The 16304-nt window shown below is 37.6% G+C and overlaps 1 protein-coding gene across 1 annotated transcript; it reads right to left on the bottom strand.

The window, feature by feature from the left end:
* Positions 1-1649: 1649 nt before the first annotated feature.
* prdm8b (PR domain containing 8b) lies at positions 1650-6268 on the bottom strand. Its single transcript, XM_073840887.1, has 4 exons — positions 6094-6268; positions 4147-4371; positions 3695-3926; positions 1650-3510 (listed from the first exon to the last, which is right to left on the bottom strand). Exons 1-4 carry the CDS (start codon positions 6094-6096, stop codon positions 2258-2260), a joined length of 1713 nt encoding a protein of 570 aa, XP_073696988.1. The 5' UTR covers positions 6097-6268; the 3' UTR covers positions 1650-2257.
* Between the last annotated feature and the right edge of the window lie 10036 nt (positions 6269-16304).

The raw sequence follows: 16304 nt of genomic DNA, 5'->3' as shown, positions 1-16304 counted from the left end.
GAAAAGTGTCCATAATTAAAATAACAAACAAAAATTCAACTAAATTATATTTTTTAGTTATTCTACGTTTGATTATTTCAAATTTAAAAACAACTAAATGATTTGGAGCTGGATGAATTTTAGATTTGTTGACTTCTCTGTCGACCATAAGGTGGCAGTCTAAGGCTCTGCAATAACACACAATCACAATTGGTTTTAAAAAATCTTGATTTGGTTGAATTTTTCATTATAAAAGCTTGGTGTCACTGTTGAGCTATTTTAACAGCTTGTAGCTCCCTCTCGGCTCCTTGGTTTCGTGCGCCACAATGTAAGTTCTGATATTAATTTCTGTTTGAAAAATACATGTAAACATAATATAAAGCTAAGAAAACATTCATATGGCGTTTTATTGTCTAATAAGGAAAACAATAATCGTAAATCAGTTTATTGTGATAGGTATATACTGTCAATGCTAAGGTTGTAATCCTTATGTTTTACTATTATAGTTGTTGCTCAAATAATAAATATGCAACAAATGTCTAAATCGAGATTACATCATTTTAATTATGAGAAGGCGTTTGTGTTTTTTTTTCCTTTTATACATTAGGCCAGTGTACATTTACAGTTAACCTTTCCGCAACATTAAAAGCTGTTGTTTCATTGTTTGTTAAACCGAGTCCATTTTAAGTAGTTTATTAAGATTACAGTCTGTTTACCTTTTCATAGCAGCCAATAATGAAGTCAAGTAGTATTAGCTTTAATCTTATTTTTCTAAAGCACGCACTTTGCAGGATTATAATAAAACAAATAGAATTTTAATGTATGTTATTGTGATACAGCAAGTCGTCTGAAAATGAAGAGCGCGCGCGTTTAATATAGGCTAGCAGCAGTCTTTCGTTTATTTATTTATTTAATTAGTTTGCTATTTTTATTGTCTAAGGATTAAAATAACCTTTACCACAGCGGAGATCGTGTTTCTTGGAGGCGTTTCGCAATTTCAGATTTGAATTCAATGCTTGATTTTCCCTTGAGTAGAATGCATGGTTGTGTACATGTTACTTGTTTTTATTATTATTATTAATAATAATAATAATAATAATAATAATAATAATAATAATAATTATTATTATTATTATTATTATTATAAACATGATTACTGTTGTTGCTGCTTTTATTATAATAAACTCTAGTAAATACTGACTTTAATTTAGGCTACCTTATAGTGGGCTACTCGCAGTGTTTCTTATTTATTTATTGGCAAATGTCTTTTTGATGATCTTGTTTTGTGATTGTGTGTGTGCGCGTGACGTGTTTGTGTGCATTTTCCCACAAAAATTATAAATTTTGTTCTAATTCCTTAGTGCACGTATTACAGTCGATGGTCGATGAATTGTATATTTTAGAGTAATATAAACATATTAGACAAATATCGCTTTTAAGATGGGTGTTGAGACTGTAGTACATGAGACGTGGGTATACACGAAGTTTTTGTATGAATTATGGCTCTTGTTTGAAAGGAAACTACCTACAACTGTAAATACAGTACTAGACATCGCTGTGCAATCCTCTATTAAGAGGGTCAGATTACATATTTGCGATGTTTTTCGTATTAAACACATTTAACGTATAATTCCTATCATTTTATAGTCAGACATAATCAGACAATCAGGTGAAAATAAAGCTATTTTATTGTCAAAGCATTCAACATGATTAGATAAACTATCAAATAGTAAATTTCAGCAAAAGGAAGAAACACTGAATCTATTTGTCACAGACACAAAATATTACACTTTGTATTCAAACAAAACAAGTATTTACATAGTTTTGAATAGACTGCATCTTATACCAATAACTATAATTTACATGCACTCTTAAATACACTTCAACATCATGTTCCCAATGTTCAATATCCTTATGCATATAGACATAACATGTCATTGAATAACTCTCAATGAAGTGATCTGCATCTTAATCGATTTATATACATTATACATTAATATGTACAAAATTCAAGGTACACTTACATTATTATTGACCCCTTTTTTCAAATAACAAGTGCTTCATATAATAAATAGATTTTAGGTTTTTAAGTCAAAATGCCTCTTCATACACAAAACATGACATCTGAAGAAATCAAACCATTTAAACAGTAATGTCTTTTGAAAATGAGATCAAACGTGTTGGCATTACTCCTCCAGATTAACCTTATTCCCCTTTGACGCAAGAAAAAAGAAAGGAGCATGGAAAGAAAGGAAAAAACAAATAAATCCTCAAAAATTCAGTTGTGAGAGGTCATGTGTCGGGAAAGGTGGTGCCGCTCCCTGAAAGACTCGTTACAGATCGGACACTTTAACTTTTCTTCTCTCCTTCTTTTAACAAGAGGTTCCATGGCGTACTCCTTTTTGTGGTGCGAGCGCATGTGGTAGACCAGGTCAGAGGTCATGCGGAAGGAGGCGTTGCATTTGGCACACCAGTTCTGGGCGGGCAGACAAAGGGAAGTAAACGAAGGAGGCAGGAGAGTGAGCGCAGAGGGCATTTGCAGCTGGATGGGGCCTGAGGTCTTGGGCCAGAAGGCTGTGGTGTATAGGAAAGGGTTCTGTTTTGCAATGCCGCCCGGCACGGGGCAGTTGCTGCCCAGTTCTGAGCCTTGGAGCTTCGCGGCAAGGTGGTCCGCCTGGTAGAGTCTATTGGAAGAGACGGTGTCGCCCACCGCAGGATGGCAGTCTACTGCCGGGAGAAGCTTAGGTGCCATGACGAGAGGTGATAGCTGCGAGAAGGTGCGAGACGGCTGGCTAAAGGCACTCTTTCTTTCCGAGCCTCCACCACCCTGCTGGGGCACCGAAGTGAAAGCGCTGCCAATTGACGAGGTCTCCATTCGGGACTGCGGGGGCTGAGTCTCGCTGAGAACCTGTCTGATGTTGAGGTGCTTGTCAGCCGGGTTGCTGCTGGGCCGGCCAGCCTCCTTGTTCTCCGAGTTGGAGCTGGAGTTCTTACCGCTGTGCTTCAAGCTCTGAGACGACTTCTTGACCTCCGTGAAGGCGCTCCTCTTGGTTTCCGTCGACTCCGAAACAGAGGGCGAGAAAGCCCGCCTGCCCTCGTCCAGACCGTACGCGCCACGGTACTGCTGCGCCGAGTTGGCCAGCTCCTCTTTGGACTTGGGAGGCTGAGATAATCCACTGTTCCTGCTGTCCTCCATGTCAGAGAACTTGCGCTTTCCAGAGTTCTCGCTCAGGATCTCGGCCTCTTTGTCGCTCGGCGGACTGGTTCTGTTATTCTCCAAATCCCTGGCTAGATTGTGGAAGTCTGTGGATGGCTTTCCTTCGTGTGGATTGGAGAAGCCATCCGATCGGCCCAGTTTGGGACTGGACCTGGCAGGAGGAAGACTAGCCTGGTCACTGGCATCAGTGGCCTCCTCCTCTGGGCTGGCCATGCTTTGTAGTCTCTTAGTGCAGCGGAATCTTAGATGAGCCAAAAAGGGAAATTCGAACTGGAAACGCTGGCTACAGTCTGGGCACAAAAAGGGCGACGTTCCTGCAACACATAGTTGGTGGGGGGAAGAGAAAAAGAAAAGAGACATTTTAGAAAAAAATGTTTAACAGGTACAAAATGATGCATAATAAATACTAAATGAACACCTCAAAACAGAAATGTTTATTAAAAAATAAATTGAAATTGCTCTCAAATATTTGATCACATGTTGATCTTCAAAGTGTACCTTTACTTTTGATTTGATTTCTGCCTGAGCTCAGGAGCAGCAGCTCGATCAGATCCTTGCCATACCACACCAGCAGCTCTTCATCTTTCTCTATTCTCCTCAGTGACCTGTAGAAAAGCTGGCCGTTCTTCACATAGGCCTCTAGGTTCTGTTCATCTCTGTCTCTCGCTGACTGAACCAGCCTCAGCCACATCAGGCCTTCTGAGGAACTGTTGGCAGCTGAAGTGTCCACCTGCATCCAGAACAAGTAAAGCGGTCAGGACATCGGCGGTCTACTTCAAACATTTATCTGAAAACTAAGAAGCGTCAGCAACTAAATATCAGTAATTCATTTCAAAGAATAAAAATGGACAGTTTTTGTAAAAGCGAGTTAGCAAACTAGGCCTATACGTCTAAAATAAAAACATTTCAAACACTCGACTTGTTGGAAATGAAATAAAGCGTGACCATACCCTGAAGATGTAAGGCGCCGTTCGTTTGTCTGTGGACTTGAGAGCGATAAATGCGATGCTGTCATACAGTGAAGTGTGACTCAGAACACATGGGCCAAAAATGGCATTTTCCGGAATGTCACAGGTGGTGTAGACGCTGGTAAATATATCCGTTAAACACTGCTGCATCACTTTCGCGTCGCCATCCCAGCCCAGTCTCTGCGAACTGGATTCCTCCATCATTTGCTGGAAGACAAAAAAGTGAGTGAGTTAATGTGAATAAACAAAACCGCGCATAAATCACTATTTCTCAATTATAACAGGTATGTTAATATTTATAATATTTCCCTAGTTATAATTTGCAGTTAATTCTCCTTCACAAACCATTTAAAAATAAGTCTTATTTAGGCCCTTGCCTTGATTGAAAAAAGCTATTTCTATTCGATTGCTAAATGATATATTGTTGGACGTTTTATAGTATTGCTATTTGAAACTACATTGTATGTTATTTAAACTAGCTATAATCTCTAGTATTAATTCTGTAAAAAGGTATTCAAAAAGAAGGTAATTTCTTACAGTGCATTAATTCGATTGTAAAAGCGTGTTACATTAGTAACTCTCAATGCGCTTTTTCAGATTTTTCTTCCACTTGTCGGAAATATTTTACATGGCTTTGACAAGGATGAAAATCTGGCCTTATGAGACCGCTCGGTCTATTTTACAATCGGGGACCATATCGAATTGATTCAATAGCACTGTCAAAGTCACTGATTTCACGTCAGCTAACCTTTAGCTCCATTCTACAAGAAGGAACGTATGTCTCCTTATTACCATAATCCACCACTTTCCTTCTGAGACTTTAATTAAGGCAGCACGCGGAGTTAATTATTTTTCTTCTGCAAACCCCTAATGCACATTAACAAATGAGCTGAATCTCTCGTAGCTATTTTGTTACGCGTGAATTGCAGTTTACTCGTGCAACTTGGTAAACGCAAGAAGGTTTCATTTCAAAACATTTTTATAGGCGATACTCCATGTCTGTTTTTAATAGTTTTATTATAGTTAAAAAAAAAAAAAACACTAACAGTGCGGCATGTTGCTTGGATTTTATATGATTTCTCAGCTTTTTGATTAGGTCAAAAAGAAAAATTATATGAAAAATATTTCAATCTAACAAACAAGACTGGAGAGAAATTATTACTACAAATAGTTGTAAAGCTTGAAGGTAAAACCCAGTTCGAATTTGCAACTATTTTTCAAACACGTTTATTAATAACATTAAATTTACAAATTCGTTTACAGTTTTACAACATACTGCGGTTATAAAGAAGACCTTTTTAATGATTATTTTAGGCTACTTCGTATTTATCGCTTAAATAAAGTATAAGACACTGACGCGCCTAATACAAAAACAGGCTAAATTGTGAAAATATGAAATATCTCTGCAAAGCTTTAAATGACAATTTATTTATGATAAAGACGCTAGGCTATTTCAAACGGACACGTCCGGCTCTCGATTGTATTATCAAGACACAAACGCGTAAAGTTCCCTTCATCCACAAAAAGCCTTAGTGTGAATTTTGCCCCTCTTTTCACAATCCTCTCCTTTTGTAGCTGTGAGGTCGCAGTCACACTCCTGAGAATCACACAAAGAACCCAATGAATATGCATTTCAACTAAATGCTATAATAGACCCATGAATAAATGCGCATTTCTAAAATAGAGGAGACGAACCCACTGACCCCCTGTTTCAGCCTAAAATTTATTGCGCCTTTTTTCCTCTACGGTCTAGTTGTTATTCCAACTTTATGACTTTAGGATGTGCAGCCAGTTTCCCCTGATTCAACGACTCTCGTCTACCATCTGCGAGCTTTCTACACGGTTGCGAGGATGCTGTTTGGGCGCTGCATACAGCCCCGTGTGTTACTAGCCTCCGGCTGTTTTTATTGCGAAATTGTCATTACTCACCATGGTACTTGGATAAAATAATCCACAGAATGTCACAATTGTCGTCAATATATCTACAAGTATGTGTTCAGCGTCTCCGAGGAAGTCCGCGCAGTCAGTACATTTCCCCGTCTGTTGAAAGTGACAGTGTTGCCGACCGTCTTATGATTCGGGAGCGCAGAGAGGCGTGCAGATGGGGCCGATACACTGACTGAGTGGCACCCACATACACACTTTTTGTTTGCTGCACATAATCTGCCCAATGAGGCGTGCCACGCTTCGTCTCCTCCCTTTAACTCTTCGGTCGCCGACAGTCAGCTATAGATGCAGGGTTTCTATGTTGAAACAACGTAAAGTGCATTGCAGTCACTAAAACAGATGCAAATTGGCAGAATATTTCATTATTCGGTTATGTTTTAAAACAAAGAACTTTCATTTATTTTTTGGTATTTCGTTTTAATTGATTTTAATATTGCTATAATATACAAAAGATGATGCTTTACTGTTTTTGAATGTATACTGTACAGTACTGTTACATTTATGCTCAAAACTGGCGCTTGTGGTTGCAGACCTTTACTGTAAAAAAAACAGGGGCGATGTTACATGCATTACGGGATGACTGTATGTATTACAGTTCACAATATGTCATTATATCAATCTATGTGGGCTATCTTTTTGTTTCTGTTACATGTGCTGATAATAACACAGGTGGCACAATGCGAGGTCACATGGTGACATCTTCTGTGGCCAATAATAACAAAGAAAGAGCCATTACCCATACAAACACCACAAGGGCAACACACGTGACGCCAAAATAAAGTAGTAAACATCAACTAATGACATAGAATGCAACAAACCACTTAAACTCCAGTAACTTTAAACAGTAATTGCTTTAAACAGTAAATAAAAAAAAAAGTGATGGTTCGAGCAGTGAATTTTGGGAATACCCCTTCCAATGAATTATAAGGCTCAAAATTTTAACAGTGTGTAACCATATAACTTGTTTCTCTATAGTATACAATAGTATTTTACAGTAAAATTATATGTACTGTCTTTTAAAATACATTTAAGAACATGTACCTTTTTCAATTTGAATACCAATTAAAAGATTTTTTTATGTATCATTTTTCACTCTTTTTCTGTTAAAATAACTTTTTTTTAAAAAAAGGTTAGAAAATAATTTAGTTTGCTCAGGACTGCTTTTGAGACCTGTAGATTTTATAAACATGCAAACAACTAAATGAGCAACAAAGTTTTTTCATCTGACACTGAATTACTGTTAATTGAATGTCTTTGTCCCACAGCTTCCTTAAAATCACAGACGATTCCTGTCTTCGCTTGGACTTTTGAATGCACAACTCGCCACTTGCAACATGTTCCGCTCTCAGTTACGTCGTTGTATTATAATGCATATCATTATTTTTATTCTCAGTGCTGGTTTGCCAACTGACAATTAGCAAACTGCTCTATTGATACTTATCGGCATCTGGGGCGCTCTTTCGCTTTGCTGCAGCCCTGAGATACGACTCATGAGCGCGGAGGCTTGTCATGTGCGCACCTGCTGTGGCGCTCCATCTCTAGAGGAGAGAAGCACGAGAGCCCCGCGTGCTCAACCTGACCTCAGCACGACCGGATTGTGATGTCTGTATTAACATCTGTGGGAGACAGCAGTGAGTATTGAGCCAGCCAAGTGCACACACCAGAGTTTCCTTCAACATATTGCGTCGGTATACGCTAGAGACCCGCTGTGTTTGAACCGATATGCTGAAATGTTTTAAACATTAATCAGTCTGAAGATTTGATAAGCTCCACAAATCAATCGATTTCTCTATTGGGGGGTAGGTTCACAGGGAGACGGTCGTACTTAGTTCTTTTGGATGTCATCCAACTCATAACCTTGATCGAGAGAATTAATAAACTGTCATAATAGATAAGAGAGGTTTAGACTACCTTCTGCTGGCTTGTTCATCTTTCTTGTGCCTCTTATCAGAAGATAAATGTTGTGTTTATGGCATATAAAGACCGTTTTGGTGTTCCCTGCAATATAAATAAAAATTATTAATGATTATTAATGAGATAAATTCTTTTAGTTATAGTTTAGTTATAAATAGTTTAGGGAAAGGTAATCTGGTCAGGTGTCAAGAAAAATATGTATGTTATTACATTTGTTATAGCCTACTGCAGGATTTGAGCTATGGTTCCTGAGCACAAATGGGCAATTGTGGTTACTTTAGTGCAAAGCTAAACTGACATCAAGTTTTTCAAAAAGAAAAAAGATAGAAACCAAAAGAAATGTAGTTCAAGAAGAGTTTTTGCTTCAGCAATGTTGGATATAGTCATTGACAATCATTTTTTTTTTCTTTTGTATGTGATGGCAAGGCTTTAAAGACAATAATCTGTCAAATTTGCTATAAATCACCTCAATGCATTTCTAATGAATCAGTATTAGCACTAAACACAGTTTCCCTCTGGTTTTCAGGGCCATCAACTAGACAGATAATTTGCATCATATCTATTACAACTATTATCTTCCATTATGATAATATGCAATATTTATTTCACAGTGATTATATACATTTGATAAACTTGCAACTGAAAGACTAAATTAAAACAGAATGTTTTGGTTACACCATTCTTTCTCAATTTAGATCTTTTCCAGATCTACTTTCTGGAAAATTAGAAAATAGTAACTCAAAAATCAACAGTGCATTAGGTTTAATCATGTTTTTTAGTATATGTTTTGTATTGAAGATAAAATATTATTATGCATAGTTATGCATTATGCATTTCAAATTAAGAGACTTTTCCCACCCTTTTCCTGCACATAATAGTTTTTTTTTTTTATGCTGAGGCCTTTGACATATAAAGATTTACACGGTCTTAATCGTAAATCTCCTCTTGCTTCCAACACTTGTCCAGCCAAGCATGATAAGGACTCTTTTTCCCATACAGTGTTCTGAAAGCTTGCTCAATCAGTAGCCATCTGCTTAGCTCATGAACTGCAGGTTCATGGTGGCTGGCAGAGGCTGTTCGGCGGACAGAATTAATCTCCCCTCCTCCTCCTTTATTGTCCTAAAACATATAGCCCCTGTTAATAGCAGCGCTTTACTGGGGCAAACTGCCTTCTCAGTGTAAAGTACAACACGGAGCAGATTTCTCTGTGGCATCCTCGTACGAAGGCTAATTGTCGTACTTTGATGTCAGTTGTCAGCTCAACATGACCCTGATGTTAAATAAGGGTTTTGTCACGAAGACTTTTTTATTGATTATTAACAAGGATTTTAAGAGATTAAGATCATCTTTTGTATTAAAAGTCTATTTGATTGTAAGAAAATAATCCGGTGTTTAAGAAGGCGAAAGGAGGGATTGTCATCTTGAACTGTAAGCTTCTAAAGGATTAAGAACAACTCTATTCTGGACGTTGTGCGCCATTCTCCAATGATGTGATTTTATTACCAGCATAGAAAGAGAAACATGAACGTATTCCAAACAGATGCAAGTCAGAGTATAATTAAAATTAACAAGGATCTGTTTTTTTATTTTTTTTATTTAGCAATTCAGCTGTTGTGCTGCTTTTCTTGCAGGAGATTAAGGATGACAACATATACGGCATGTCACGATAACAATAGGGATCATCTGATGAAGGAACAAGGCTCATATTTATCAATGTTTTGATTAATGTTTACATCTGCTGTGGCATTGTCATATTGGCAAGAGAACACAGATTTATACTGTTTTACAATATAAACTACAAAGCTCAGTCCTGACTGTTCATTTCTACAGCAGTGTCAGTCAAATTACATTTTATGCATTGAGGTTATCAAAAATGATGCAAAAATTAATTAAGATAGATAGATAGATAGATTAGATAGATAGAAAGTAGTTAATAGGGCAGTGCACTGAGCATTCTGAAGACTTAACATGGTCTTTCCAATGGAGGGCAGAAGAGGAAAAGGAAGGAGTCTAAACCCTGTAAAGAGGAAGACAACACAGCGGTCTTAGTATATGAGTGTTTAGAGCAGAGGGAAACAGGCAGAAAGAAGGAATCTTAGTCATAATCATGTTCAAGCAGGTGCTCAAAAAAGACTCACAGGTAGAATCCCTGTGTTTGCCTTTAATCTCATGGTAAATGACCAAATACTGCTATTCATATGAACTCTCCTAGCTGCACTTGCATAAAATGGTTCTTTTAAAGGGGTACAAAATGGTAAAAGGAATAATTAATAATGAGCCACTTTTATATCGGATCCAGTGATTATACAAATGCAGGAAACCGCCAAAAATATTCTGTTATGGCATATGGCACTTCAGCTGCCATATGTGCCAGTTTTCACTAAAATTGGCACCACGGCTCATGATGGTCAGTTGTGACTGCCAAAAACACAGCGAGGGCTGTGCAGAGAGAGCGAGAGGAAGAGGGGGGGAAAAAGCTTCATTGCCTCAGACAAGTGCACTGATGTCCTTCTGCAACTCCCACAGCACAATCAAGAGCGAGTTAGCGAGTGCTGGAGGAGAGAAGATTTGGGCAAGGGGAGAAACTGGTGGTAGGGACTCATCTTTTACTCACCCTCACTTTCCCTGCACTTATTCAACGGTTAGACCTTTCAGCCTTTGCGTTGATTTAGCCTTTCTGGAAAGTGGAGGAGAAATTGATGCATCTTCAAGGGGAGGGAAACATTGCTATGGTATCCAAAGCGTGACTTTTATTACAGTATGTACACTGTTAAAAATAAAGGTGCTTCATGATGCCATAGAAGAACCTTTTTTGTTTAAAAGGTTCCATAAAGAACTTTTAACATCTGAAGAATCTTTCTTTTTCACAAAAAGAAGATTCTTCAGATTCTAAAAAGGTAAGAAAGAGATGGTTCTTTAAAGAACCTTTGACTGAATGGTTCTTTGTGGAACCAAAAATGGTTCTTCTGTGGCGCCGCTGCAAAGAACCTTTTTAAAGCACCCTTATTTTTAAGAGTGTAGTCTCACACTCTCATCAAAACTCATGGCAAAATTGTATTGGCGAAAAGGTATGACTTTTGTAGGTTTTCAGGCCATTTCAGATTTGTCCATATAAATGATACAGTTTTGCTTCTCCATGTACAGAAAGTTCTGGAATTGTTTTAATTAAAAGTATGGATTCACTGATTATTTTAACACTATTCAATATTGATAAGCCAATATTTATTTTTATACCTGACTATCGATAAATGACAGACATACACCACAAAAAAGGCTTATCTTACTTTTTGTCTTATAGTCAAAATATCTAAAAATTCTCAAATCAAGATCAAGCATTTACTAAAATTATCTGCCAGTGGGGGAAAAAATGACTTTCTTGTCGGTGCTGATAGCCTTTGTGGGCGGTGCGCTGATATGCAGCGCTGTTGCGCTTCGGGTGTCCTGTGTTCGAATCCCGACTCGAAGACCTTTCCTAAACCCGCCCCTATCTCTCTCCCACTTTGCTTCCTGTCATTTCTGATCTGTCCTATCACAATAAAGGCAAAAATAAATCTTAAAAAAAAAAAAAAAAATTCTTACCTCACTGGCAGATAATTTCACTTTTATTAAGCAAAATGCACTTAATTCATTTTTTTCCACCCAGGAAACAAGACTAAATATCTTACATCATTTTGCTTATTTAGTAAATGCATTTTGATTTGAGATTTTTTTTTTTTTTTGATATTTTGTCTAAAAACAAGAAAAATACAAAGTAAGATTTTAAAGAAAAAGAACGATTTTTTTTTTTACTATTTTTCAAAATAAAATGTTAAAATGCTCCAAGCATTTATATTGCACATGATAAGAAATGGTTATTTTGAGATCTTCTGAAGATTATTAGCACTTTTGGTAACACTTTACAATGAGGTCTCATTTGTTAATTCAACTCATTTGTCAGTTCATTAATTAATGCATTAACTAACAGTAAACAATATATTTTTACATTTTCACAGTACATTAAATTTAAATAAATAAATAAAATAATTTTAAATAATTGATTAGTAAGTTTTGAACTTAATAACTAATATTAATAAAATCTATAATTATTGTTCATGTTAACCAAAATAGTAAATTAAAGTTAACAAATAAAACCTTATTCATTGTAAAGTGTTACAGCATTTTTAAAAATTAAGTGTCTTGAGTGACTGTTAAACAATGAGAGTAAATATAAAGAAAAGTAAATATAAAAATATGGAAAATTAGCATAAACAAATGAACCTATTTTTGGCTTTGACTGATAATTTGAATATTCTTTTTGGAAATATTCCTAATGAAAAAAAAAGTTAAATATCAAGAAGTAAGTTTTCTATAGTCTCTCTAATGTATTGGTGCCACCGCTGTGTACTGTGGCCCCTGTACAAGCCTGTATCGCTCCACTCCAGAATTCTTAAGATTTGGACATTCTGTTTGTAATCGATGATACCTGTTCATAGTGCAAGACAGTGAGTCCAGCCCTGGCTCTGACTGCAGGCCCAGTCGTCCAGGCTTCAGATCCTCCCTCACAGCCAAGCTGCCAGACTAGCTCAGGGTTCACGGCTGAGCTGAGCCACCATGGCAAGTTTTAATGTTCCAGGTTTTGGGCGGCCCCAGGGCATATGCTCACCCTCCCTCCGCTAAGAGGAAAGCTCACGTCTGGCAGTGAAGGACTGGGCCTGGCCCCAGCAGTCCTTCAGACTCTCTCTTACGCAGGCCTTTCACATGCCACTCCATCCACGCACAGGATCATGGAGGGATATGTTATATAGTACACCATGTACTAAAGTCTGGACTGGTATTTGTTATTTGCCCTCAAAATTTGATTAGCATATTAGATTAGTTCTGGCCCTCAAATTTGACTGTGCTGAAAGTGCTGGTATAGTCCAACAGTGGGATTTTTCACTGTTTCAGACAGTCAGGCTTGAAATAAGTCTTTGAGACCTCTTTCCACAGGCTACATCCATAAGCCAGTAGGGGGCGAAACGTGACTTATGGGTTTTTCATTTAATTATTTATTCACACTTTTAGTTTTAATATAATGATTCACCCAGGAAGCTGTGGCTTTGTGTGGAACTGTTTGCAGAGCAAAAATAGACATAACAGCTAAAATGGTAAGTTACTCTGTACTGACCTGTTGTTTATTAGTGGCGGCCCATGAGGGCCCTGCTGAAAAAAAAAAGCCTAGGCTGGGTTTTGCTGGTCAACCAGCTAGGTTTTAGCTGGTCAAAGCTGGTTTTAGAGGGGTTTTGGCCACTTTCCCAGCCTGACCGGAGACCAGCTAAAACCATCTACTTCCAGCTTAAACCAGCTAAGACCAGCCAACCAGCCTAGGCTGGTATTAGCTGTTTTTCTTTCAGCAGAGATAACAAAGACTGCATTTTAAGGGAAGCAGAGAAGTTTTGCCAGGTTTGTTTTAAAAAACTGGCCTATACTGACAATTTTGCTCATGTACAAACATGATACTGCCCTTATATTTTAAAATAGTCTTATAATTAATAAGTAATCATTTATGATGCTGGTGAAAAAAAACAGCTAAAACCAGCCTAGACTGGTCAGCCTGGTTTTAGCTGGTCATAGCTGGTCAGTAGGCTGGTTTTAGAGGGGTTTTGGCCACTTTTCCAGCTTGGCCAGACTGGTCTTAGCTTTTCAGGCTGGGAAACCACCAGCTAAACCCAGGCTGACCAGCCTGGGAGACCAGCTAAAACCAGCCACTTCCAGTTTAAACCAGCTTAGACCAGCCAACCAGCCTAGGCTGGTTTTAGCTGTTTTTTTTCAGCAGGGACACTTGTTATTTTACAGTAGTAGCCTAATCAGCTCCAGAAATCACTCAGAGTCCTGTATAATGACTATTATAAAAAAGTAACATTTACTCACCTATGTGAAGATGAACTCCATCCTATCATTCACTCATTCATTATGGAAAATTTAGTTTATGTAGATTCTGTTGTTGCTGCAGTCCGTAACTTTTGGCGCTCTAGCGGTTAATAAACAGAACTACATGCGTCTTGCGGAAGCACATTGTAGCCGGACCCACTTCCCTCTATTTATGTCTATGACGAATCACGCAGGTACTGGGCTACTCCGCAGCTAAAATAGTCCGAATATAAAAACGTATTGTAAGTGTACCGTAGTGATTCATAATAGGCCAAAACACAGTTTGGAAGATGGATTAATGATGTACTCGCTTATTTTATACATTTTAAACACAAAACAAAGTTTACGCAGCTTTTTCCCTTGTGCTTTTTCGGCCTCATTTTAAATGGGAGCAAAAGAGTGGTCAGTTTAGTAAAAGAGGAGTCTTTATGCTGTAAGGAAGAATGAAAGAATCAACGGAAATACAGACAGTCATGTAAATTATGAAGAAAGGTGTAAATAAAATGGGCATGTATAGGCTACTAGGCCTACTGGTAAAACGTTTGGAATAATTAGGATTTTAATGAAAAAAGTGCATTTACTTAAGGAAAATACAGTAAAAACTGTAATATTGTGAAATATTACAATTTAAAATATCAGTTTTTTATATATATATAGTTTTAATATATTTTAAAATGTAATTTATTCAAGTAAGATCAAAGCTGAATTGTCAGCAGTTCACAGTGCATTAACTGATGTTAACAAACATAACATATTATTTTAATAATTCATTAGGAAATGCTAATGAACCTTAAAGTGTTACCAAACCATTATTATTTTTGTGGAAACTTTCTATTCCCTCTTTCACTCCTGAAAAAAATAAATAGTTCACGATTCCTACATAAATATTAAGCTGATAATAATAATAAGCATTATTAATAACTGAGCACCAATAATAATAAGTGACCTCCAAATCTGCATTAGATTGATTTCTAAAAGATAATTGCTGCTGAAAATTCAGCTTTGCCACCACAGGAATAAAATACATTTTACTGATACTGATACTGCATATAATTTTTTGTTGGAATTATTGCAGCCTTGGTGAGCACAAGAGACTTCTTTTAAAACATTATAAAATCTTAATCTTTCCAAATTTTTGATCGGTATATATTGCATTATATGTATCTGTATTATGCACAAAAGTTAACTTTATCAGCTTGACGTTCCTGTAGGATGTATTTTTGAGGTAGCCTTGTCTCTCATTTACACTACTGTTGTTACTGAACCTTTGTATAACAACAATATCACATATTCACTACAACAGCGCTCCAGCTCATGTTATATTGCTTAATTATCATGTGATTTTGAACTGTTTGCCTATTTTCCTATGAGCTTACTAAAGGCTGAATGCAGCTGTTGTTCTCCATAAATTAAACTCTGCCATGATAACAGCAGCACACTCAGGGGTATTGACATTTGATGTTGTTGTTTCAGTTTTGTGTGTGTGCGTGTGAGTTTTAGGAAGGTGCGTTTGATGTTGCAGAAGAGGGGTGAGATGGTAAGTTGATGGCAAATGCCTTGAGGAGAAGCTGTCAGCACAGCCGGTTACCTCTGAAACCCTGGTGGCCTGAGCCGACCGTGGCAGAGTGAATCAAAGACAGCCAGCAAACCCACGGAACGGTGGGACTCTGAGGGCTGGCCCCCAGATCACCAGTGTTTTTGAGGGAGTTTTACGGCACAGAGGCAGTGTTCTGTATTTCTGATTCTCAGCTCTGGGAGTAGATAGTGGCACTCAGGAAAAAAAAAGTTCATCAAAGTTTAAACTGGCAAAATAACAATGAGCAGAGGATATGTGAGGGGTCCGCAGATATCACAGCTGCGCCCACACCTCCATCAGAATCACAGAATATTTTGCACATTGGTAAAACCTGAAATGTATTCATAAGTGAAAAATAAACTACTTTATAAACTGGCCAGAGAATAGAGTATGTACCAGCTTGAATCAACAGTAGACCCATCCTCCCAACCTCTAATAATTCTTCCCATGATTTTAGCCTGAAGGAAAAGGCTTGATTTAAGAATGAAACCAATCCTGCCACACTCCTCGAGCTGTAACTGACTGCAGTGTTTGTCAATGATTGGTCCTGAGATTGATCAAAGTTCTACTGAAGCGCTGCGTCTAATCCAGCGTCCATGAGAGAGCGGAAAAGAGTGTGGCACTTTATATTAAGCTAATTTGGGTTGAGGCTGTGCAGCTCAATGTCCAGCTAAATATTGCCGAGATTGGCCTGAGCTTACTGGTATTATAAATGTTCACATTTAATCTTGTTTAGGTGCTCTGCAACACACATCCATGTTGTCTATTAGAGTTAGAGTCATTTAATGGATGGTTAGTGACCTCATAGACGGGA

The sequence above is a fragment of the Garra rufa genome, chromosome 5 (assembly GCF_049309525.1).
Source record: "Garra rufa chromosome 5, GarRuf1.0, whole genome shotgun sequence".
NCBI classification, from domain to species: Eukaryota; Metazoa; Chordata; class Actinopteri; order Cypriniformes; family Cyprinidae; genus Garra; species Garra rufa.
Note: the sequence above shows the minus strand (reverse complement) of the source record. Positions and strands in the feature narration are given on the sequence as shown.